This window comes from Seriola aureovittata, chromosome 6, assembly GCF_021018895.1.
Source record: "Seriola aureovittata isolate HTS-2021-v1 ecotype China chromosome 6, ASM2101889v1, whole genome shotgun sequence".
Taxonomy (NCBI): Eukaryota; Metazoa; Chordata; class Actinopteri; order Carangiformes; family Carangidae; genus Seriola; species Seriola aureovittata.
Window position 1 is genome coordinate 19,051,486 of NC_079369.1, and position 24,308 is coordinate 19,075,793.

The window sequence follows — 24,308 nt, forward strand, 5'->3', positions numbered from 1 at the left end:
TAAAGGTTACTGCGTATTAAGTACATAATCCAAACCATTATGACTGATAACTGCCTCTAAATCTAACCAACAACGCTGTTCTCAAGCCTATTCATGACTGTTGTTGACCCAATCATGCAAAGCCAGGCTCATTCAAAACAAAACTCTCTCTGTATTCACAGTACAGTCTGGCCTGTTTCTTACATAACCAGCTTAGTCGAATCATTAACCCGAATCGGGTCCTCACTTCCCCTCTTCATGACTTTAACTGGGACACTGGGCAGATTTCATAAGGGCTATAATATCAACTGTAGAATTACAGTATTTCCTCAACCACAGACGGGTATTGATGTCTGACGCCACCCAGTGGACAGTTTTTTGAACATGTGCTGCCACCACAGTTTAGTCATGTGAGGTTCGAGTCTCGTGTGACCTTCAGCTGCCAAGTGTATCAGCAACAAACACCTGCAGGTTTGACATCTGAGAACCTGCCTGGTGGCCTGAAGCCCAAAGTGTACAATAACACAAACTTGATAATGTCTGAGTCACCAGCAAGCCCTTACTGTATTTGGTTCATTTCCACATAACTTTTCAATGAATGCAACCAAAGCCCAAATTGATTTAAATGACTGAAATGGTATTTAAAGCATTAAAAAAATACTCAAAAAAAAAACTGTGGATACTGTGTTTTTCTCGAGGTGATTTAACATCATAGGACTGTTTGTACAGAATACCTTGTCTGCCCGAAAATAATACTACATTACTACTTTGAGTGGAATAACAGAACAATGTCTTTCCTACCCCTGTAATAAAAATCCACAGATTAAGTTTAGCCATAGCCCAGGACTGTAATTTTCAGTTAGGAAAAAATCTAAATCAATTAGTGATTACTAAATCCAAATTATAAGAGTAGAGAATCATTTTAATGTAACAACATAATGATTTCATAGATTTACAGTAAGAAATCGTACTAATTTTAGATCATTTTAACAGAGAGAAAGACAGAAGCATCCTGGAATGATTGAGATTCAAATAAAATAGAAAAACAAAAACATCAACACAAACATACACCTCTTAATACTGTGCTCTGATAAAAGGTTTGAAAACTTTTCTTTTTTTTTTTTTTAAAAGGAACAGAACGCCTCACATGACAAGGTTCTTGGTTAAAACCTACTGTATGTGGCTAAATAGATTACAGTACTTAAATATAAAAATAGACTCTTTTCTGAATTTGTTTGTTCTTTTAGTTCTCTGCTGCAGTCTTCTAGATGGACGGATGTGTTCGTCCGGCGTGTCCACAGGTGCGCTGCGCTCTCTCAGTGGCACATCCGAGAGGTCATCTCTTTCTGTAGCAGACAAACCACATACACACAGTGCAGCCAGTTACAGCAATGAAGTACTCATCAAAATGTTTCCACAGTTAAGGATGCAGTAAGTATACTTTAAATGTATTTGTAAGATCATGAGGTAAACATAAAATTGGAAAAAAAAAAAGCAACAGATACATTTTTGCAAATAAAAAGAAAGCACAGTAACATCTAGTAGATATTGTACAGTCTAAGCACTTTAATGCAGTACCTCCGTTTGGTAATTTCATGTAACTCTGCATATACTGGCAGGTATTATACGGTTATATCTGACACTTCTAATTTCTTTAGAAAAAGACCCATCACCTTTTATTGGATTAGGAAAATTTCTACTCCAGATATTTACAACACTGCTACAACTAGTTTGGGGTTTAGTCTTTGTAATTCCATTTCTTCAAAACACATCAAAGCTTTTATTTGCATTTACTCAACATAACTACATTGATTTTCATATCTAGCTCCATATGACATCCTATCCGCTCTTTGACTCACCAGAGGCTCCAGCTCTTTGTGGTCCGTCAGGTTGAACTCAGTGACAAAGTAATAGAAATGCTTGTAGCAGGTATTGACGTGAGCCTCGGCCCCCATCTGGCTCACACGGTCAAAGTGGTGGATGTAGACGTGGACAAACACCCGGAACAGACGAGACAAAATCTTCTTAGCCACCTGCATGAAGGTCTTAGGGAAGGGAGTACCTGGGAATCAAACAGATGGAGATTGGAGAACACTGCAGTCAATCCGTGGTGACCTTTCACTATCTGCACCACAAAAGGCAACTGATTTGAAATACCAAAGTTTTTAATGGAAAAGTTTTTAAAAAATCTTTTAATGGACATTTACTATTCTATGTGTTCCTTATCCTTCTCTTGTGCTGTGGAGCCCATCAGGTTGAACAACAGCATGCTCAAGGACTCAGCCAGTATCACTTCATTCGTGACTGGAAAACCAACGCGACTTGGGCTGGGGGGCATAAGCCTCAGCTCCAACCAAGTGATTAATTTAGTATGTCGTTTTGCTTTGACTAATTCAATAATATTTCAGGAATCTGTTACAGAGGACAGGCCCGTCAGAGGTCGTTTCTATTCATAGCCTGCTGTACATTGTGTGACCCATTTTTAAATCCATTGCTTGGATGTTTCTGTAGTTAGTCAGATGCCAAACCAAAGCACATGGCACACAGTCCACACATGCACAGTGCAAGAGACTGAGATAGAAAAGCGAGAATGCCACAGCAGCAGAAGATAAAGTGATGGTGTTTACAATGTTCAACAATGAAGGTAATCCAATAAATGTGGCCTTGCAGATTTAATCTAAAACATCATTGTTGTCCATCATGTGAGCGTTATCTGAGCCTTCACACTGCAGGATTTTACCTTTATCTCATTTTCATTTTCCTTTGTACATGTTAATCATTACATGTTAATTACATGTTAATCATTTAAGTGGCTTTTCGCGGCTTTCGTGTGACTCATGCTGAAAGGGCAGAAAGCTTACTACTCAAGTAATTTATTAAGTAAAAAATACCAAGTATTTGCATGTGACAGCAATAGTTCCCAACTTTTGCAGCTTGTGACCCCCTCAAAAAAAAACTGTCTGAGATTTGTTAGATGTATTATTGAAATAATATCCTCAAAAACTAAAATAATTCAGTGTTTTAGAGGACAGAAAGCAAACATTAGAGGGAAGTCTAGAAAATAAGCAACTCTGTATAGCATAAATATTTTTTTTCTGTGGTTTCCTCTGCTGTTAATAATCCTGTGACCCCTCAAATTTATTATCACATTGTGGGGATCCTAACCCCTACATTAGGAATCACTGAATTAAAACATCTCAACTGTAAAAACCTGCTGCTTCCTACCATTATTAATTTAATATCACTAAGGTTTTAGACAAAATAAGAAAGTCTAAGAGGTCCCTTTGAGCTCTTAGGTCTTGGAATGGTCACGGATTGTTATTTCATGACATTTTATGGGACAATGGACTGAAATAACTTCATTGACAATGACAATTACAGTACTGGCTGGTCACAGCCCTACTTGCTACGTCAGTAATCTGTGGACATTATGAATGGGTGGTGGCTTGGTTTGCACACAAGTGAAGTTCAATACCTGACTCATTTAAAAGGCTTAGATCTTTTACAGCAGGATTTCTTGAACGTGTGCCACGCTAAGCATCACTCAAAACCAAAAGGTTTCTGACCTACTAATTCTGAATCATTAAGGAACCACAGTCTTCACACACCATCTGTAGCTAAGCTCAACACTTACCGACGTTGGTGGGGAAGATGTTCTCATTGTTGATCTGTACCTCAATCCAGTCCATGAGCAGGCTCATGTATTTGGGGGCCGACAGCGCAGTCGGCCTCTTGTACTTGTGCTCGTCCTGCCAGCGGTATTCGTACTTGGGCCCACCGGACATGACAGGGCAGGTTTGATCGGTGCAGGAGTCGCTGATGGTGCCGTAGATGAGGTTGATGCGGTTGAAGAAGTCGACCACATGGACAGCCACCCAGTCGTTGAGGTCCTCGCCATGGGGCAGCTGCACGGCCTGCTTCAGGTCCAGCCCGGCATTCAGAGACGCCTGGGCCTTCTTGTGCAGCTCGAAGCGCTGCGTCCCGGGCTCAAACTTGCGCTTGGGCCGGAATGTCCTATCTTTGTTGAAGACTTGTTTCAGAGCCAGGGACATGGTTGCATGTGGTGGCGGCAACTGGTGATTTGTTTGAACGCTTCTGGTGAATTATTTACTGTTGAAAGTCAAAAAGGTTGCGTAAACAACCAGTGCAGAGTTTTCCTTATGGACTGTGTTTTGGTGTTTGTTTTGACTCAGTCTGTAATTCTGTGATCCTGCATATGATAAAGCGAGAGGAGAGAGAGACAGGGACAGAGTTTGGTTAATGAATGCACATTTACATTGGATTGCACAGTTTCTGTCAAACCTCATTTTGAGGTACCACTTAATCCTTATATTTTACAAAATATTACAATCTAGAGCTGCTCATAATATTTTTCTGTATTAAATTATCTTCTGATTATATTATTGATTAATCAATTAAATTATATGGTCTTTAAAATATATATATTTTTTAAATAGAGGGCAAATGCCCATCACAATTTCCCAGAGTCCAAACCCAAATAGATTCACTTTATTATCAAAAAAGACAAAAAACATAAAAAAGCTCAGAATTAAAAAGTTGAAAAATAATCAAATAGTTGATCGACTGAAAATGAATTTACTTTTAAAACTATTTTGATTACTGATCAGATTATTATTGGAGATATTTATTAAGATAAAATGCTTAAAATGTTACATTCTTGTTCCACCTCCTTCAGTGTAAGTATTTTCTGTTTTTCTCTGTTTTATATAATTACAGTTTTATAATTAGTTTTTAAGCGGTTGCTTAGGCAAAAAAAGACATCTGAAGACTTCACCTAGAAACATTAAAGGGTTTTTTTTTTTGCCATTCTCTAGCATTTTACAGATCAATCAACAAACCAATTCATGGAGACAATCATGGGCAGATTAATTGATAATGAATCATTAGTTGCAGCACCAATAACATATTTGGCCCAGTTTAAACTTACATGCAGGAATGTAGCAAAGTTTAAGCCCTTTATCCACCTTCTTGAGCTGATATAAATCTTAAACTCATGATGTTTATCTTGAAAAGTGGCATACAAATTGAGATCATGTGAAGATGAACGTATACATTTCAAGTAAAGGAGCATAAATAAATTTGAATGAAAATGTGTGAATTAAGAGGTTTACTGATGATCAAAATGCAGGACAGTTAATCTACAATACATGGTTGTCTGAGCAGGCTGATTCAAATGCATTAATGACGACCAGAATTCACCTTTTGTCTCATCACCTCAGGTAAACGGCAAGTCTCGACAGTGACAACAGAAAGGCCTGTTGAAACGATGAAACACCGTCCCTCAGTCAACGTGAGTCATTTCCTATTTCAGATACTAATTCACCGTGAAACCAAGAATCTGCGGAATGACAATAAAACGAAGTCTAACAGCCTGTTACCAATATAACAGGACCCTGCCTCGTCCATTTAGACCTCCACCTACATTTCTGCACCGTCATCTTCACAATAATACAACCTTCACGTCGTTGTTGTCACATTTTCCGACATAAAAGCCAGAGATTAAACAGCAGGGCACATGACGGCTGTACGAAGTTTATTCGTGACGTGACTAGCTAACTCGGTCAGACTTGTTGCTTCCTGTAACAGATAAAAAAAAAAACCCAAACAAACCCGAAAGAAATTCACCTTATTCACACTCAATTCACACCACATCTGAGATAAAACCGTCGAAAATCAGTCGTTATCGCAGACGGGTGATCAAACGGTGATGAAATCGCACCGTTGAAAGCCACTTTCCCGAACTTACTTGTTCCGCCTTCCTGTTCCGTCAGTTTCCTTCGATGTTTGATCGAAAATTTTCTGGTTACTGATCAATAGCTTTACGTCAACAACATGCACAGACTACATTATGGATACATGGTGCCATACATGCTGTAGAATTACTGATAATTCAAAAAACATGCCACTTTAATAAAGAAACTAACGCCAGACTCCTCCCTACGAAACGAAAAGTATACCAGAGTCGAGTTAGAGGCACTACAAAGGACTTCCGGTGACAATCTTCAAAATAATGAACCCATTAAACCGCTGTAATGTAATGCAACATTTAGCTGTAGCCTACTTATTAGCTGTAAACATTAAACAGAAAACTAGAAGTATGATCAATCACAAAGCTGTTACTAAACAACAATATTACTGCTTTTATTTCCCTGAAATTATTACACAGCATTTATTTATACCCATTAACTGCAGGGAGGGATGGACAGCGTGCCCACAGGCCCCCCGCCCCTCCTACACAGGTATAAAGACACCCACATTTAAATTTTTTTGTTATTTTTTTCTGTTCGTGGTTGATTTCAATCTTTTTAAAATCATTTTGTGTCTCTTTGTATTTGATTTGTGTTTGTTTTGGGCAATTTTGAGTCTGTTTCTGGTCATTTTGGATCTCTTAGTCTTTGTGGTTATTTTGTCTCTTAGTTGTCATTTTGCGTCTCTTTGAGGTCACTTTGTGTCTCTGTGGTTCTTTTGTGTTGCTTTGTAATCATATATCTTTTTGCAGTCGTTTTGTGTGTCTTTTGGATAATTTTGTGTCTCTTTGTGGTTTTTATGTCTTTGTAGTCATTTTGCATCTCTGTCTTGTTTTTCATTCTTTCTCTTTCATTTGATTGACTTTCACTTCATACAGAAGGGCCCAAATGAGCCTTTGAATCCTGTGCCGACTCAGTAATGTTGTACTTAAGTTTTGGTACTGGCATTCTGGACATTTTGTTTGTTTGTTTGATGGTTTGTTTGTTTGTTTGTTTTTAATTGTTGATTTGTTTTGTTATGTATTCTTTGTTATATTACTTTCAATTCACATTGATTACTTGAGTAAATTTTACTTCATAGTAGAACATTTCTTTCATTCTGTTTTTTATAATTTTACTAAACTAACCATTTACAATCTTATTCCAACATTGCCCATACAGTCAACATTTAATACAGTACCAAACAAATGGGTAAAAAAAAAACTTTAGGCCTTTATTTTGAAGACAAATTCATCAACTTCCGGTGTTGTGTGGCCTTCAGTGTTGCCTGGTAGCTCAGAAGTACTTCCTTTGGCAGGGGGCAGCCTGACTAATCCCATTTATTTTATAACACAGTCATTATAAACCACATATATCATGTTTGATTTACTGATAGGAAATCCAAAATCAACATCTGGCTTTAAGTCTTCTAAATTCATGATTTTGCCCATAAATCTATTCACAGCCCTTTCACATAATGTATTTCAGCACATAATGCCCTTTTAAACTACTGGTTATTTATAGTGATTATATGTTTACTTAGTGCTATACAAAATGTCATAAATGGCTGAAATCCTCTCTAATATTTTGAGAACTCTGCTAATTTTACCATGTAGGTCTTTTTATTCTGGAAGAAATTTACAAACTCCCTTAGCAATACACAAACTTTTTCATGGCAGATTATCCACTTGATCTGCTCTGCGCATATATACATTGCATGTTTCTCTGATGTTACTATGGACAAATTTTGAGTCAACAGGCCCCTGGGCACAGACATGTAGAAGGCTCCCAACCACTCCTACATTCGAGAAACAGATAAGAAGAACAATGTGCTGTTTGTAAGTGGTTCTTATTGTGTATGTTTGTAGTCATCGTGTGTCTCTTTGTAGTTGTGGTATAATGGTGGTTAACGTTCCCCTTTTCAGATGGGTAAACTGTGTGTGGAAGTAAATCAAACTGACTTTGCACAAAAATTTAAATCGCAGCATTAAATTGTGCAGTTTTATCAGGTTCATTCTACTTTATTTGACATAATAAAAAAATTTTTAAAAACTTCTTAGATGGCGGCAGATTAAAAGGAACAAAACAAGTTGTACATCTATCATATATTCCCATTATACTCCAAAATACCAGAATATAAAATTAGTTTCTTCATTAATATGAAGACATTGACACTTAACATTCAAACCACAACAGACAGACAGAGATCCTCCTTCATGGCTGACACACTGAAGTTCAATTTACAAATGCACATTTATTGTCACTGAGGCCTGTTTAGCTGTATCAGTACTGTAGCCGAAGCTGGTCAGTGTGCACCATTCATAAAAAGCTCTTTGTTTTGCTTGTTTAATGGCCAGTTGAAAGGATGCTTTGTGCAGCACTGGGACAGAATGTGCCTTGGTTCTGTCTACTTGTCAGGCTCAGCAGCGGCTTCAGCTCCCTCAAGCTTGGCCTTGTTCGATATGGAGTAATGGTACGACCTCATGGACTCCTCAACCTTCTTGAAGTCCGGACGTTCCTCATGCCTGATGAGAGAAGAGAGAGGAGGGTTGTGGTTAATGGGAGGCAATGTCACAAGATTGTAAGAGTTAAAGACCATCACAGTGGCTGTGCATCAGGCTTTTAGACCTGCTCATAGTACAATACATGTACAGTTTGTGCTGCAACTGCTGAGGGTGAAACTGTGAACTACAGGGGCGTAGGTTTGCTTTCAGAAGTGAGGATGACACACTGAAGTAAAAAGAAGTACTTTTTTTAATCATATAAACATGATATATATAAAAAAAACAGGCTATTATTATATCATAAAAAATATATAGAAATGCAATGTAACCTCTGTCTATGCACTAACTTTCCAATAGGTATTTCTGTATCTCTGAACACTGTGCTTTACTGTCTTATCTTTGACTGATGTGAGCTTATTAGGAGAATATTAGTGGTAAACAGAAATATAGATTTCTTTAACCAAAACCAATGTTTGGAGTAATATCTGCAGGTATTCCTTTTTACCAAAAAGATAGGGTAGCCTGTATTCAGCCTGAGAGGTGAAACCTAGGGCAAAAGTCTGCAAACCCCTCGATGTACCACTCCCTAATGCTCATTACTTTTACTGAACGGTAATAACTAAAGGTGAGTCAAAACAAGTATATCAACATTTCTATCAGCTCTTTTCCTGTCAGCACTGTGGTGACTGGATAATGAGAGGATAATGTTCGAAAAGACAAATGCAAAAATCTATATTAACCACCCCCGACCCCTTCCCCCCTCTTCTTGTGTGTTGGCATCGACTGTGCTCCGAACCAGCCCTTCTCCTGGTTACAATCTGTTCTTGACAACCTCCAGACCTCTTGTATTCATTAAAAAATATAAACTCCAGAGATTGAATGTCAGCATTTCATGTCTTCCTTTCAAGTGCACTGAGTTTTTGAATTTGTACTCATCATGATCGAATTTAATATGATCACTGAAATTTGATCATAGAGCAGATTATCCTATCAAACTCACACATGGACAGTGGCGTCCAAAAGCCTGTGTGTGTATATATTATAAAATCCACCATACTTGTATGAACTGCAAAATGAACTGAAGACAGAAACACTCTTTTGCTTTGAGGGACCTAAAAGTCATACTCTGAATTGTGTTGTGATGTTATGTTTTATACGCATGTGCAGTATGCATGTAATTTGTCCTTGTCTCTCTCTTACAAAAGGGATTTTGATCTCAATGAGACTCACTGATTAAATGAAGCTTAACAAACTAACAAACAAACACATGCACTGGATTCAGACAGTCAGTTTCTCACTTGTATGTCCAGCACTCTTTCATCAGCACATACATCCTCTCTGGACACACTGTTGGAGGATCCATGCGGCTCCCGCTTTCAATGAAGCGAATCACCTCCGGTCCTTTCATTTTCTGGACAAAGTGGAAAAAAAGACAAGAGCTGTAAAGTGACATTCAGGACCAAGTCGTGTGACTACTGTGATCAAGTTAACGTACAGGGTCGATAGATGACTTTGATACTGCACCTTGTAAGGTTTCCCTCCATAGGAAAAGGCCTCCCACATGGTGATACCAAAACTCCACACATCACTTTTACTGGAGAATTTGTGGAAGTTTATACATTCTGGAGCATACCACTTCAGTGGCCATTTCCCTGCAGTGCGAGCCTGCACGACACAAAATGTATGACAATAAGCAGCTTGTCAATGAGTAACTGAAGGCAGACTGCATCGGTATTCATAATTAGAGCCAACATATTGTATTTAAAGAGGAAAGGGGATGATATGATGATTTCCATATTACATTTTAAACCCTATCAAAGCAGAAAAAATAAGCAACAAACATTAGAGTCACTATATGTAAGCTAATGTTACTTTTGAAAAACATCGGCTAATAAGCATGCCGAATTTTTTTTCAGTTTTTAAACGAGGAGGTTCAATATTTATCTGTAAATCTCTAAAGCAACAGAATGTAAAGCTGCTGATTTTGTTCTCTTTGTGACTGAGAATAGGTCCGTGATATTAGCTCATGTGTATGACACAGGGAGAAAAACATTACTTGAATTGTTTGCTGTCGTTTAAAAACATCTGGGAACTACTGATGTGGGATGAATATAACATAAGTCTTGTTGAATTACACAGTATGTTCCACTTTAAAGTGTCTTGTATTACGTCCTTGGAGTTGGGATTCATGTGACTGTCTGATAACTACATTCCTTCCAGATGTGGGTCAGTAAACCGGTAAAAAAGGAAATTGATTGAGTGTTTACTCTTATTTGCACAGAGCATGTAACAGCTTTGGGGTGATAATGTTGAGTTGGTATTTGTGCAACGTGAGGTCAGTAATTCCCAGGAAAGCAATCAATTTAAGATAAACTATCTATTTGTATTAGCTGCAATATTGATAACCTTTACACCCCCACCCTTTAGTTAATCTGCATTTGTCTTGGAGTGCAACTCCTTTAAGAGAATTTGGGTACATCACAAGTACCTTGTAGTAGTTGTCATCTGCTCCCAGGGCCTTGGAGAGCCCAAAATCACTGATTTTGGCGAACTGCTGGTTGACCAGCAGGACGTTACGAGCGGCTAAATCTCTGTGCACAAAGTTCTTCTCCTCCAGATACTTCATCCCCATCGACACCTGGTGCATCAGGTTGACAATGTTCTCCGCACTTACAGTATCCCTGTGGGACAAAAATAAGATGAGGATGAAAAAAAAAGGATTTTTATTTTCCTTGTACAAATATATTTTTTTCCTTTTCCAGATCATGAGTTTAAGGATGTTGTGTGTCACGGGTTCCCGGCCAACAGAAATCTGAGGAGGCACAAGATGATTAAAAAGATTTTATCCGAGGGCTTTACAATCTGGACAACGTAAGACAATGATTCCTAACCTGTTTTTTGCCCTTACTGCCTAAAATGCAGCAGTGTGTGTTTCTTACCCTTCATCATGGCCGTCGTAGCTTTAACTTGCACATTATGTTATGAGCAGCTCAACTAAAGAATAATTCTTCCCTCTCAGATTGTTTCATTTGAAGGACTGGAAGCTTCAAGTGATGGAAGTATCCAGTATTTCATAAGAAAACAACTTGGTAATAAAATAAATTAAATGTAGTCATTTCATGTCTCTTTGAGGTGATTCTTTGTCGTTTTGTGGTCATTTAATGTGTCTCTCCATTCTTTTTGTCTCTTTCTTACTATTTTGTGTCTCTCTGTGGTAGTTTTTTTTTTGTCTTTTTGGTAGTTTTGCATCTCTCTGTGGCCCTTTTGTGTGTCTTGTTTTTCTGTCATGGTTGTTTTGCTTGTCTTTGCTTTGCTTTTAACTTTCAAATGAAAAATGTAAGCAGTCACTTCATACAGAGTCTGTCCCCCAGGGGCCTGTGCACAGTAGACCCGCTCAGTAATACATCCATGCTGTTAGTGTCCTCATTAAAAATTAAGTGAACCGAAATTGAATTCAAATTCACGTAAATATTTTCCACGGTGTGCTCATCATGTTTGCTTTGTGGAGTCTGATAATGTGTCTGATTTTCTATCGACTTGAACTCACTTATTGCTGCTGAGGAATTTGTTGAGAGGTCCAGCAGAGGCCATCTCCATGACCAGCATCAGACTCTCAGCGTTGCAGAGGCCGAGCATTCGGACGATGAAGGGGTTACTCAGCTGGTGCATGATCTCTGCCTCCCTCATCATCTCCTCCTTCACCAGCTTCTCATTGTCACTCTTCAGCACTTTGATGGCCACGTCTATCTGACCCCTGAATGACAACAAACACATACGGTTTTGGATGGCTGTAAATCTCGGGCTGATTTAAACATACTGTACATCATACACAAGCCTACATCTTGTTTGTTGAAGGGGGTTATTGTTTATGTTAAAAGTTCAATCTTTTCAGTCCATGCAAATAATGTCGTATAATATCTCAGCGCTTACGAATCAGTCTTGAGGACGCCCTTCTTCACACTGCCAAAGTTCCCAGAGCCGAGCTCCACCTCATCCATCAGCAGCTGAGTCCTCTGGATGTTAAATCTCTTCACATCGTTGGGGTTATGGTAAGGGTTGAACCCACTGCAGTCCATGGGCAGAAGGTCACGCTCTGCAGGGACGCTGGTAGCTGCGTTGGAGGCGGCTGCAACAGCTGTAAATTGAAGATACAAACCAAATGAGGTAAAAATGCAATCCAGCGAGTTCTGTTATTCATCTGCTGGCAGGTTTTCACATGTCTGTTCATACTGCTAAACAGCTGGTATCCATCAAGATAGTCTTTTAAGCCCCATTTAAAGCCCCATTTAATTTTAGTGATTAAATTATGAGTTTGTTTTGTTTTTTTGCACAGCATTAGTCTTTGAAACACTTTTTTCAAAATGCAAATTTTCATCATGATTATCGTCTTTAAGAGATTTTAAAGAGGGGTGAGCCATGGACATAAAACCTCGAGGGCTTTTAATTGAATTTTATAGCAATTTAACTGCATCCAGTGGTGGAATAAAAGTTAGTTTACTCAAGCTCTGCACCTAATTTTGAGGTTCTTGTACTTTACTTGAGTATTTCCATTATATGCCATTTTACACACAAACTATATAATCTGTATAAAAATATGATGCATTGTTACAAATGAAACTACCCAATAATATATAAAGTAGTTCAGATTAGCTTCAACCCCACCAGCTACAATATCACATTGCTATCCATACATTAATACAACTGCAATAATATAATAACCATTAAATAGATAAATAAAATGTATTTTGCTGCAAGTGCAAATAACAGAGCAGACAAAGTGTGAAGTGGTTTTAGCTTCTTGCACTTCAGGGGACTGACCTCGAGGTGGCGGCGTGTAACCATTTTGTCCGGTCCGCCTCTGAAAGAATGACAGGAAGAGTGAATGTCGGACATTGAAAAAATTTGCTGAGTTAAAAAGTGCAGGTTGTTGTCAATACTCACTGTTGCAGGAAGACTTGGTGTCTCTGCAAGGTTGTGAAACAAATAAGATTTAAATGAGCAATTTCAGTAGTAAATGTAATGATTTAAATGGCTGAATGCTACAAATTACCCACAAACATGAACTGGAAACTCTGTGGTTTTTGCATCAGTGACAGAATATTAGTGTAACTGAGGAAAGGGAATAATAATATAAGATGTTCAGTACTTCCAGCAGCTTTGCTGTTAAGGCACGCCTCTCCGAGAACAGTCACCAGGCCGTCAGGTTTCATCTTCAGGTACTCAACCAGCTGGTGAGATTGAGATAAAGTGAAATTATAATTCAGAAAAAGGCCGTCAGCTCCAACAGAAATAACAAATAGGAGAAGAAAAGATATCTGGAGGCTGTACCTGCCAGATTGTGTCAAATTTTGTCCCCTCTGGCATGGAGAATTTCCCTGATTTGTCTTGGAGAATCTGATAGTGGTACACAGTTTTCCCGTATATCATGGAGAGAGCATAAGTACCAGACTCCTCTCTGTCCCTCACTCTGAGAAACACAAAAACAGTTTGCTTTAAACCTACACCAAGACTTTTTGCACAAAATCTTCAGAAGTTGGTCGACAAACAGGCACAAAAGTAGGTAGAGACAACATCACCCTGAGCAACTTACAGAAACTTGCCGTCTGGCTGTGCTCCAGAGTAAAGCCGCCTCTCACCTTCCTGGCGGCTGATTTTACTGTGATACCAAGGCATCTTCTCGTGGGCCGTGGTGGCGATCAGCTTCTCGAGCTGAGGTGCTTGACTGATGATGGCCTGCTCCATGGCTTCGCCCTGAACAGAAAAACAGACACAAACATTCAGAACACACGTGTCCTGCGTATGAATTTACCTCCATATATACAAATTCATTTAGTAAATGTGTGTAAAATATTTTGGCTCTGGACACCTTGGATTTTGCAGCAATATATTTTAATGTAGTCATCTGAAAGAGGTGCACATCGCATTTTGCAACCATAGCTTATCTTTCAGACGTTTCTCAGCCACTATGTGTCAAATGTGGTGCGGTGGAGCCGAGAGGCAGTGGTTAAGAAGCTCACAGATGTTTCAACTAAGTTAAAACACTTCTACAACCACCTGAAATATTGCATTATAAGCAAACATCCTCAATTCAAAATGCTACTTGAGTACAAGTACAATAAAATCAGGAAAATGTCCACCAAAGTAAATTGTTCTGCAGAAAAACGACCCTGTGGCTGAAGCATTTTGATAAATTATTAGAAGATGCACTAATGGATAAGCAGCATTTTACTTTTGTAGGTGGTTGAAGTAAAATACTTTACGCACGGTTTGGTAGTTTATTCCAGTGGTTTCCAAGACGATTAATGGAAATAAGGAAAAACAAAGTTCTGCAACAAAAACTTCTCTCTAATCTATATTCTCTGTATTCAATAAGCTTTCTATGTGTTTTGTGTCATGTCAAATTTTAATTTGCAAAGTAATTAGAAACTTTATTTGTCACTAAGTGTGGTACAAAGTACAATATTTCCCGCTGAAATGTAGCGGAATAAAAGTATTAAGCAGCATAAAGTGCAAATACTCAAGTAAAGTAGCTCAAACCTTTACTAAGTACATTACCTGAGAAAGTGTTCTCAGCTGCCTTCTCCCAATGCTGATGAGAGCTGCTATTGCAGAGAGTTTCAGGCCACATAGTTTGCATACAGCAGATTATGTTGCAGCAGGAGGCAGAGGGCCAGATCTCAAACTGAGTAAAATTTCCAACATTACCTGGAGATTCTGCACATTTTTCTGTGTGTGTATCTTTGGGACATTTCAGTGAGCTCAGGCCCTAAGGTGAGACTGTGTTTACTCCTTTCAGTTCAACAAATTTGTTCAGTCTCTTATTCTTATCTTTAAATGTGTAAGACGGATATTTCAGCTGCTGTTTTTACTTCTTTACCATTAAGTTCTGCGCCAGTTAAAAGATCAGTTCAACCAAATCACAGTAACATACAGTATTTCCACCCTGCTGGGAAAGCTTTCAGTGGAGCCATTTGCTATTAAAACCGTTGACAGTGTCTTCTGAGGATTATCCATCATTATCCAGTGATGGGGACATTTTCACCACACTGTAACAGGCTGGAGGCAGAAATATCTGAGACAAAAGCCAAAACATGTACAGATAAAATCTGCATGGGTAGATATCCCTGAACATCTTTGTAATATGGGTGAATCGAACATTTAAAATCACATGCTTTTACATTTTTAGTTGTTTAGTTGTAATCTGAACTGCTACTTGAAGAGAAGTGGTGAGTATTCAAGTATTCAAATAATTTACCTAACTAAGGTAGCAATACCACACAAAAATGAAATATTATATATAATGTATAACATATAGAATACTTTCAAAATTACATTCAATTGTGTTGTTGAACACTTAATGTAGTTAAAGTATTAAAAGTAAAAGTACTCATTGCACCATTATATTAGACCATTATTGATATATTGATATGTGAGCAAGAGCTTATTTGAACTACTCCAATACTGTTGGCTAATTTAATTTTCATCATTTTTTTTTTCATCAATTTTATAAACTGATCATGATTTTTTATTTAATATCTTAATGAAAGTACAGTTTTTCCCTCTGAAATGTAGGAAAGTAAAAGTATACTGTAGCATAAATTGGAAGTATTCAAGTAAAGTACAAGTAGCTCACAACTGTACTTCAGTACAGTACTTGAGTAAATGTGCTTAGTTACTTTCCACCTCTGTTGCAAAATTCTGAACTCACTGCTTCTTAAAGGCTGTGAACTGTAATAAATATTGAATGAAAACGTTCTGCAGAACCAACAATCTCAGCAGAGCCTCACCTCCAGGTTCCAGGTCTGCTTCACGTACTCCCTCAGCATGTTTTCTCTCAGGCTGTCAAACACGCCGGGCTGTATCTGTGTGTCCGGGGAACGCAGACAGGGTTTCCTCAGCGTGCACACCAGCCCATCTGAGTCCTTGCTGTAAAACTCACAGAGCTCGGCGGGCCCACAGTGAGGCTTCCCGCCTGTGATGCAGTAAGTCCCATTGAGCTGTTTCTCTACGGAGTAGTGGTGAAAATCCAGGTTCCACACAATGGAGAGGACGTATCCTCCCAAACTGCGGAGACACTGTCGGAGCAAGAAGAGGCCGTCAGCCATCCCAGCCAGCTTCAGATGCTTCTCGGCGTCCAAGCGACTGATGCTGCCGTAGTAGAAAGGCAGCTCGGCCGCAGGGTCGATGGACATAGTGAGACCTCAAGCTGGACTTTGGCTTGGAGTCCTGGATGTGGATGCTGAAAGAAAAAAGATGGAATGATCAGCATTTAAACAGCGGTGAATGTTTACGGTGATACAGTAGAGCAGTGTGTGAGCAATACACAGATTTAAATCCAGTCTGTGACCTCTGACCTTCCAGCATTTTAGCCCCTGATTCCTACATCTGTTCCATCAACCCTAATTTCCCATCTATCAAATAACAAAACAGTTGTGTAAAATGAACAACATAAAATTCAACAAACATCATCTTAAGAACCTCACCTCCTTTTCTTTTCTGTTAAGTTTTACCAGGACAAACTCTACACGGTACAGGATAATGTTTTTCTACAGGACTGTCAGCTCTGCACAGATGAGGTACAATATGTCTGGATGAGATATTTAGCAAGAAGCACCCACACTTTGAGACTGCACGAAGATTGCAGATTGACACACTGGTGACAAAAGCCACAACAGGAAGTTGCAGTCCGCCCTCACAGCCTCCTTTCTCCAGCATCGCACTCTTCCGTTGAACAGGTGCTTTTTGGTTCTAGATCATTCCCTCTGCTTTAGAAACACACGTCTGTACATTTTCCTTTAATGGGAGGAAAATCTTTTTGGAAATTTTAACCCTCTCATGTTGTTCGAATAACTACTCAAAACACGGTGTGGTGTGTCTGGTAGGAATCTGACTTTAGTAGAAGTGTCTGAGCTGAAGTGAGGATGTAGAGATAAGATTAAAATCAAGCAGTGTGGCATAATTAGGTGGTAGCAGGTGGAAAATGCCTGTTGGAGTTTAAAACAGAAATAGATAGTGATGATAAACAGTCAGCTCATGTTAGCTCACAGCACACAGAAATGAGATAATCTGAACATGCAGACGTACTTGAGATAGAGATTTTATGATAATAACATCAAATTACAAATAAGCAAGAGGAAAACATGAATAAAATGTGAGAGATCGGCCTGTTGGGTTTTAGATCTTGAATATCAACAATGAAAACAAATATGTTGACCTTGACTTAAACTTTACAATCTCCATCAGTTTCCAGTCTCTGAATGGAAAGATGCAGTTAGACAAATATTATTAATACTGACACTGAGAAGATCCTTATGGAGGTGCCTTAGAGTCTTTAATTTCTCACCCTCCAACACAATATAAAATCATAGAAAGAAAGTGTGAAAACCTCAGCTTCCTGGCTACATACCTGCGCTGCTGCCCACATCCACAGTGGACAGCCGAGCAGAGACATATAGTTTGCCACAAGAAATGAGACAAGAAATGAGACTCCACTGTGGCTTGACCCCCTTCTCACCACATCAAAAACTTCCAGACCCTACCCTGGGGACAAACAGATACCCCACACATCTAGAGACAAGCTGTGATATAATATCACTGCTGCGTGAGTGTTTTATATACAGCACATAAACTTATTTGTGTGGTGTTTCTTCAGGATATTTTAATCAGCATAACTTAGTTTAGATGAGACAAAATGTACTAGTCACTTTACAAATTAATATGATATGATATCACATACAAAGCATCTGATGGCCTTATGAAATTCTTCTTACACATTAATGCATCAGTGATTATAATCCAGTCATCCAGCAACTTTCTTTGTAATGTTTTATTTTAAAGGTCCATCATTACTACTTGAAAGAAAACTTGCTTTCTTGAAAGAAAAAACTGTTGTTCTAGTTAGTTTAATTAGTTGTGCTGAGTTTGTAATTGACTTCCAGTCTTCCAGGTGAACTGAAATTGAAATTGAAATTGAGATTGAAATTATTCCTTTTTTTTTTTCCCAACAGTATCTTTATTTGTTTTCTGAACAGTTTAACACATATAACCAGCAGAACATAATACTCCCGCACCCAACCATGAAAAACAACAGATAAGTAATGACGATTAGACAAAGTACCGGAAAGCAAAAGAAACCTCAGATTGGTAAAGTAAGTTACAGAAAAGAAAAAAACAAACAAAAAAAAAAGTAAAAACTTAAATACATACACAATAAGGGTTACAGGAAGAAAAAAAATTAAAATAAAGAAAAGGAGGGGCTGTACTTACACACGCTCACATGAATGTGTCACGTATGCTGATTGAGGACAATATTAGGTTTAGTTGGTATCAGATCATTTTACACCAAATAACATACATCTCGTCCAGGTGAACTGCAGGGGGCTACTTACAGATCATCCCCAGATGCTTCCATTAAATGGGACAAGTCTTTATTTGCTAGAAAATCCCCGAAGGGGCCCCCAATTGTCAAAGATTGATTGCTTACCCCCGAATGCATATGTGATCTTTTCCAAGGGCAGAGTTGTAGATAATTCTGAAATCCATTTACCTATCCTTGGCCTGTCCACCTCTTTCCAAGTTACTGCTATGACTCTTTTGGCCAGCAACAGGCCTATTTCTAAAAACAGTGGATGTTTCCTTCTTATATTGAAGTTAGCTGGGTAAACACCTAATAAGAAAAGTTTAGGTTCTAAAGGTATTTTTATGGCTAATATATCCTCAATGCACTGCTTCACTTCTTCCCAGAATTTCTTTATTTAAGAACATTGACAAACAGTGAAAGATTGTGCCCTTTTCCTTTTCACATTTTATGCAAACATCTGGTAGCACTGTTGAATTTATTGAGTTTATGTGGAGTCATATACGTACGAATCAACCAGTTGTACTGCAGAAGTTTAAGGCGTGAGTTTACTGTTTGTGATTGTGCTTTGGTACAGGCCCTCTCCCACTCCTCAGTAGTGATGTTCTCCTGTAAGTCCTCTCTCTATGCCCTGAGCCTATTCACTGACGTTTCTGAGGATTCACCAACCAGTTCCTTATATATTTTGGCGATTAAGCCCCTTCCCTGGCAATCCTTCACCATCATTTCTTCAATTAGCGACAGGATAGGAGTAGACAATGACTGGTTTTGTTGTGTTCTAATGAAATCTCTCAGTTGTAAATATCTAAAGAACTGGTTGCGAGCTTGGCCATATTTGACAACAATTTCATCAAATGACATCAGATGTTTACCATCAGGACTGTAAAGATCTCCTATTTTTTGTAAACCCTGTTCAGCCCAGATTTTAAATCCCCCCTCTCCTCCTCCTGGAGGGAAGAAATCATTTCTCCGTATCGGACTAAATAATAAGAGAGAGTCAGCTTCTTTAAGGTATTTCCTAACTTGGTGCCACACATTAATCATGTTTCTAGCCATTGGATTCTTGGTGTTCATTTTGAGTTTCCTAATATTAGCGGAGTATAGGTAAATGGGTAAAGGCAGCTTTAGCGTATAACCTTCCCTCTCTCTCCACAGAGGCGCATTCTCCTCTGCGTAACAGAACATCAGCGTTCTTCACTGTGCAGCCCAATAGCACCACAGCAGGTTTGGGCATTTGCCCTCTATCATAGGGCAAGTACAACAGTGACAGGCGCAACCTGGGACGTCTGTTATTCCATAAAAACCTGATGAAAAGTGTCTTTAGCTGAGAGAATAAATTGCTTGGTGATGGCAGTGGTAAATTTTGAAACAAATACAACAGCTTACATTCATCTTGAGAGTATTTATTTTCCCCACTAATGACATTGGTAAAGCTGCCCATCTGTCTAAAGAGTTTGAGACCTCTTGCACAACTGGTCCATAATTAGTTTCAATAATATTATTGAGCGTTGGTACAATTTGAATGACTAAATAAGTGAAGCGGTTGACAACTTTAAATTGTGCAGCTACTACAGGTGGATTTTCCTTTTCTTTTTGGTTTAATAACATAATTGATGTTTTAGATTTGTTAATCTTATAAATGAATTTACATTCATTTATTATTGGAAACTTCATTCTTCATTTAAGCTGAATTGCTTGTTTGTTTGTTTGTTTACGCATTTCACGTTTTGCATGTGTAGCTCATCCGGTGTCCTCTGACTAAAAGTCACATGGTCATGTTGATCACGCTCTATTCGACCCATAATCATAGTTCATGCCAGGGAACTTCTTAGGAGATCATTATTTGATAAACTGGAACTTGTGGCTCTGTAAAATAAAGTGTTTCCCTTTTTTTCACATAGGCAGCAAGTTTCCATCTTTATTGAAGACAATGGTCCAAGTTACCAAGTTGGTTCAAGTCATCCATAGATCCAATTTTTCTCTGAATGCTGGTTGGACTGTGATTGGTATTTAAGTACCGACTAAACAAATGAAAAAAATACCCCAATTTCCTGTATTTATTAAGATTAAGTTAATTTTATGAATATTAAGATATTAATATATTTAATCAAATAATTAAGAGTTAAGAGTAAGTTTTCCATTATTTTTCTTTTTGTTTTGTTTAAATTCCCAGTAGACACTGAGCAACATAGACACCACAGTGATAAATGTTCCCATCGACTCTGAATTCATCACTAAGGTCTGAGATATAACTTAAACTGAAAGAGAAAGTGAGTTTAATTACAAACCAACAAACGCTCCTAACATGCCATGACAAGAATATTAGCCATGCCTCTGTAAATTTATGACATTGCCAAACTAACCAAAAACACTGACACTTTTCCAACAACGACAGCAGCCAAGTCTCGGCTCATGTTCTTTTCAAAATATGATTTTTATGGCTTTTCTACTTCCCTGTATATCATGAACCACGGACGCGCAGAGTGAAGAGAGATGATGTGACACATGACACAGTTCCTGAGCCAGTTTTGAACCCGCAATGCTGCGTGGTATCTTTCACACCAAGCCTGGGACTGTTTTCATCAAAAGACACTTTAAAAGACAGAAACTGGCTGAGGACAGTGCAGAAAAAGATGCTTTAGTAAATGAGGTGTTGCAGAGTAAGCAGATAGTGACCCGGTGTGCAGTGGAAAAAGTCCTATGAGTCACTCTGTTTTCAACAAGCGGAGGAGTACATAAGTGACACATGCCAAAATCTACAGGCCAGACTGTTTGTTTTCCACTGACAAGAGGGTGATTTTTTTCTGGCCTGATTTAGGTCCTCGGAGCAAAGTAATTGTACTTAAATACAAAAGCACTTTTCAGTTTTGGAGAGAAAGTGAGGATCTATATCCAATCATGATCCTAACGATGAAGAGCTCTCTACAAGTGACAATAAAGGCTCAGACATGTAGTACCACTACGATGTGAATGATTTTGCTACCCTCACTGACTAATGCGAGCTGTGTTTCCTGTCGATTACTCACACACAACTTTCTTTACCAAACAACAAAGTAATTTTTTGACTTAAGACGTCTCTACAGCAAATCCTCTCAGTGCAGTCCCATCAGTAGCTATAAGAAAAGTAACCGCTGAAAAAAAAAAAGATTAATTTAAGATCTCTTATTCACGTTGTATTGATTCATACTAACATTTTCGAATTAACACCAAATACTAAGTAGCTGCATCTGATGGGAATTACATTAGTTTCATGCATTTGGTCATTAACCAAAGCATTGGACAAGTTAATATTTTGGCCCGATGGTGGCGCTAGATTAACTGTTGTGATCACTGAAGTGAATAAAATGTAAACTCTGGGGACCAGGAATGACTGCACAAAATTTCATGGCAACATTTCACTAAAAACCAAAACTGTCAACATCAAGGTGGCACTCGAGGAAAAGTCTGGGATCACCAAAGTCAGTGGGATTCATCCTCTGGGGACCAGGAATGTCTGCACAAAATTGCATTGCATTGTTGCCAAATCATTTTATTTCAATTGATTAATCAACTAATCATTTCAGCTCTACAGTACTGGTTGGTTTCTGGGTATCAGGGGAAATAATGACATGATAACTGCCATGTCGAGTGGCGGTCATTAAGTTTTTGCCCCTCAGAGATTAACCACGACCTGGACAGTGGTGATTTAAATAGTCTCCTGTGTACATCTGCTTGAAAAGAGCAAAATCCCCAAAAGCAAACTCACCCCAGCGTTGTTCAGTCTGCGGCACCTCATCCACGCAGAGACATTTTACTCTCCTGAATCATACATGTAAATCCCACCATGAGGTCAGTGATTTAATTTGCCTCTCTGACCAATACAAGCTGTGTTTTCTGTAGATTATGTGATTCACACCAAATCAAGACCATTCCAGCAACAACTGTTTAACTGTTGGGGTTATTTTAGGTCTTGATAATGTTGGTTGTGCTATCAGGAAGTGAGCTCCGTGTTATGTTACGCAAAACATTCCTTGATTCATACATCAACATTCGAGTCTGTGTAGGCATCCACCAACAGATAATGTGTCCTTTAACTCGCATACATGAGGTGATTTTTCCCCAAACTGGTCTTTAAAAACAACTGAAAGCGTAGGAGGACTTGACCTGAATATCAGATCAGGGGCCTAAATGCCCCAAACTGAAGCATAATTTCCTCCGGCGATGGAAACAGTTGATATTCAGATAAACAGTTTTTTCCTGTTATGATTCATGTTGTATCATTCCAATCTCAAACTGAGCTTTAAATATACAATCCAGGAATTAAGTAAATTAAATGCACTTTTCATTTAAATGCCTAAATACTGTATCCCCCAGCAACACAAGCCTCAACAGTTGTTTAATTTCTATTAATAAGGCAAACAACATCTGCAGCAAACTGTCAGTGTAACTGTAACCTACCTATAATAAGGCTTTTGTGTCAATTGTGGTTTAATCTGAAACTAAGTGTAATGTTCAGAGTGTTCATAGACACACATTACACTGAAAATTAACAAGCGCAGTTTGTCCATAAAAACCCTCTTTGTTTTGTCCAGACCAATATTGTCCGACTGTGGCTGGAACATTTTGCAGATATGCTTCAGTCCAGGACCAAAAATACATCCAGTAATTTCAAGAAAAGTTACAAGCGATAAAAGACACATACACACGGACCTCTTGGGTGTGTTAAAACCTACCCATTTTTGGTTTTCTATTCCAAGGCACAATGAAAGCAGCTCTTTTTATTTTGCACATGTAATCTCTACTTTTGTAAGCCAGAGCAACAATGCCTCAGCCTGACTGCGGTACACACACTTTTATTCTTGTTTTTTACAGCTCGGAAACAGCTGTGGAAATAAAATAAAAATACCACTCAATTAAACTGAAGATTTTTGAAACAGTTGCTTGAATTTAACAGATCAGTAAGAATAGAAATAAATATCACAGATTACTGTATGTTAACAGACTCAATTGAGATTAAATTCATTTTAAAGCTGTGGTGGAGTTTTAGTTTTCCTCTTGAGGTTGTGGCTGTTAAATAAATTAAAACAAAATGTTAAAACACACCTTGAACATGTAGTTTGATGGGAAACTACTACTATCAAACTACTCTTCATTAAACCATGTTTAGTTTGAAGCATGTGGCATTTAAGAGAGAAAGATTGTTAAATAATCAGACAGTGCTGTAGGTTTTTGTTGAATTCTATTATTCAAGTTTTATTCAGGCTGAGTCGCAACCTAATTATATTGTCACCTACTGTATAATTTTTTTGTCTTTTTCACAAAGGAAATAAATGTAATCTACCAATCCAAAGTGCGTCTGCTGTTAAAACAGATACAACTAGAGAATCTACTTACGTTTCTCTGCTTCACTGCTAAACACAGCGATGCTGTTGCTTCAAAGACAAAGATATATCTGTTGATCTGACACCAGTGTAAGTTGCTGTCTACAAGCAGGCGTTAGTAACAATGAACCACACACACACACACACACACACACACACACACACACACACACATACACAAAAGCTAATGCATACCCAGAGCTCTGAATCAGACACCTATCAAGTGCTTCATTTTGAGCTTTTAACATCCTGATTGGACCATTACAAGAAGTAGAGAAGAGTGATTGACCCAACATTAAAGGAACAGTTCAATATTTTCAGAAAAATTTTCAGGAGGAAGATGAGACGTTATTGCTTTTCT

At 38.4% G+C, this 24,308-nt stretch overlaps 2 protein-coding genes across 5 annotated transcripts; both read right to left on the reverse strand.

Annotated features, from left to right (window-relative positions):
- Positions 1-880: 880 nt before the first annotated feature.
- mob3a (MOB kinase activator 3A) lies at positions 881-5,979 on the reverse strand. 2 transcript variants are annotated; one of them, XM_056378731.1, is made up of 4 exons: positions 5,747-5,979; positions 3,614-4,189; positions 1,839-2,041; positions 881-1,325 (listed from the first exon to the last, which is right to left on the reverse strand). In XM_056378731.1, the coding sequence occupies exons 2-4, from the start codon at positions 4,029-4,031 to the stop codon at positions 1,296-1,298; spliced, it is 651 nt and encodes a 216-aa protein (XP_056234706.1). In that variant the 5' UTR covers positions 4,032-4,189; positions 5,747-5,979; the 3' UTR covers positions 881-1,295. The 2 variants fall into 2 exon arrangements, with proteins under 2 accessions (XP_056234706.1, XP_056234707.1); XM_056378732.1 differs by having other exon boundaries at positions 5,626-5,761.
- An 891-nt stretch (positions 5,980-6,870) lies between these two features.
- LOC130170982 (tyrosine-protein kinase ZAP-70) lies at positions 6,871-24,089 on the reverse strand. 3 transcript variants are annotated; one of them, XM_056378729.1, is made up of 14 exons: positions 23,961-24,009; positions 16,849-17,214; positions 16,018-16,469; positions 13,821-13,981; positions 13,559-13,697; positions 13,377-13,458; positions 13,172-13,194; positions 13,049-13,088; positions 12,161-12,365; positions 11,778-11,984; positions 10,719-10,911; positions 9,755-9,895; positions 9,529-9,641; positions 6,871-8,251 (listed from the first exon to the last, which is right to left on the reverse strand). In XM_056378729.1, the coding sequence occupies exons 3-14, from the start codon at positions 16,420-16,422 to the stop codon at positions 8,134-8,136; spliced, it is 1,827 nt and encodes a 608-aa protein (XP_056234704.1). In that variant the 5' UTR covers positions 16,423-16,469; positions 16,849-17,214; positions 23,961-24,009; the 3' UTR covers positions 6,871-8,133. The 3 variants fall into 3 exon arrangements, with proteins under 3 accessions (XP_056234704.1, XP_056234703.1, XP_056234702.1); XM_056378728.1 differs by lacking the exon at positions 16,849-17,214 and having other exon boundaries at positions 6,872-8,251; positions 23,961-24,089; XM_056378727.1 differs by lacking the exons at positions 16,849-17,214; positions 23,961-24,009 and adding an exon at positions 16,714-16,800 and having other exon boundaries at positions 6,872-8,251.
- Positions 24,090-24,308: the final 219 nt, after the last annotated feature.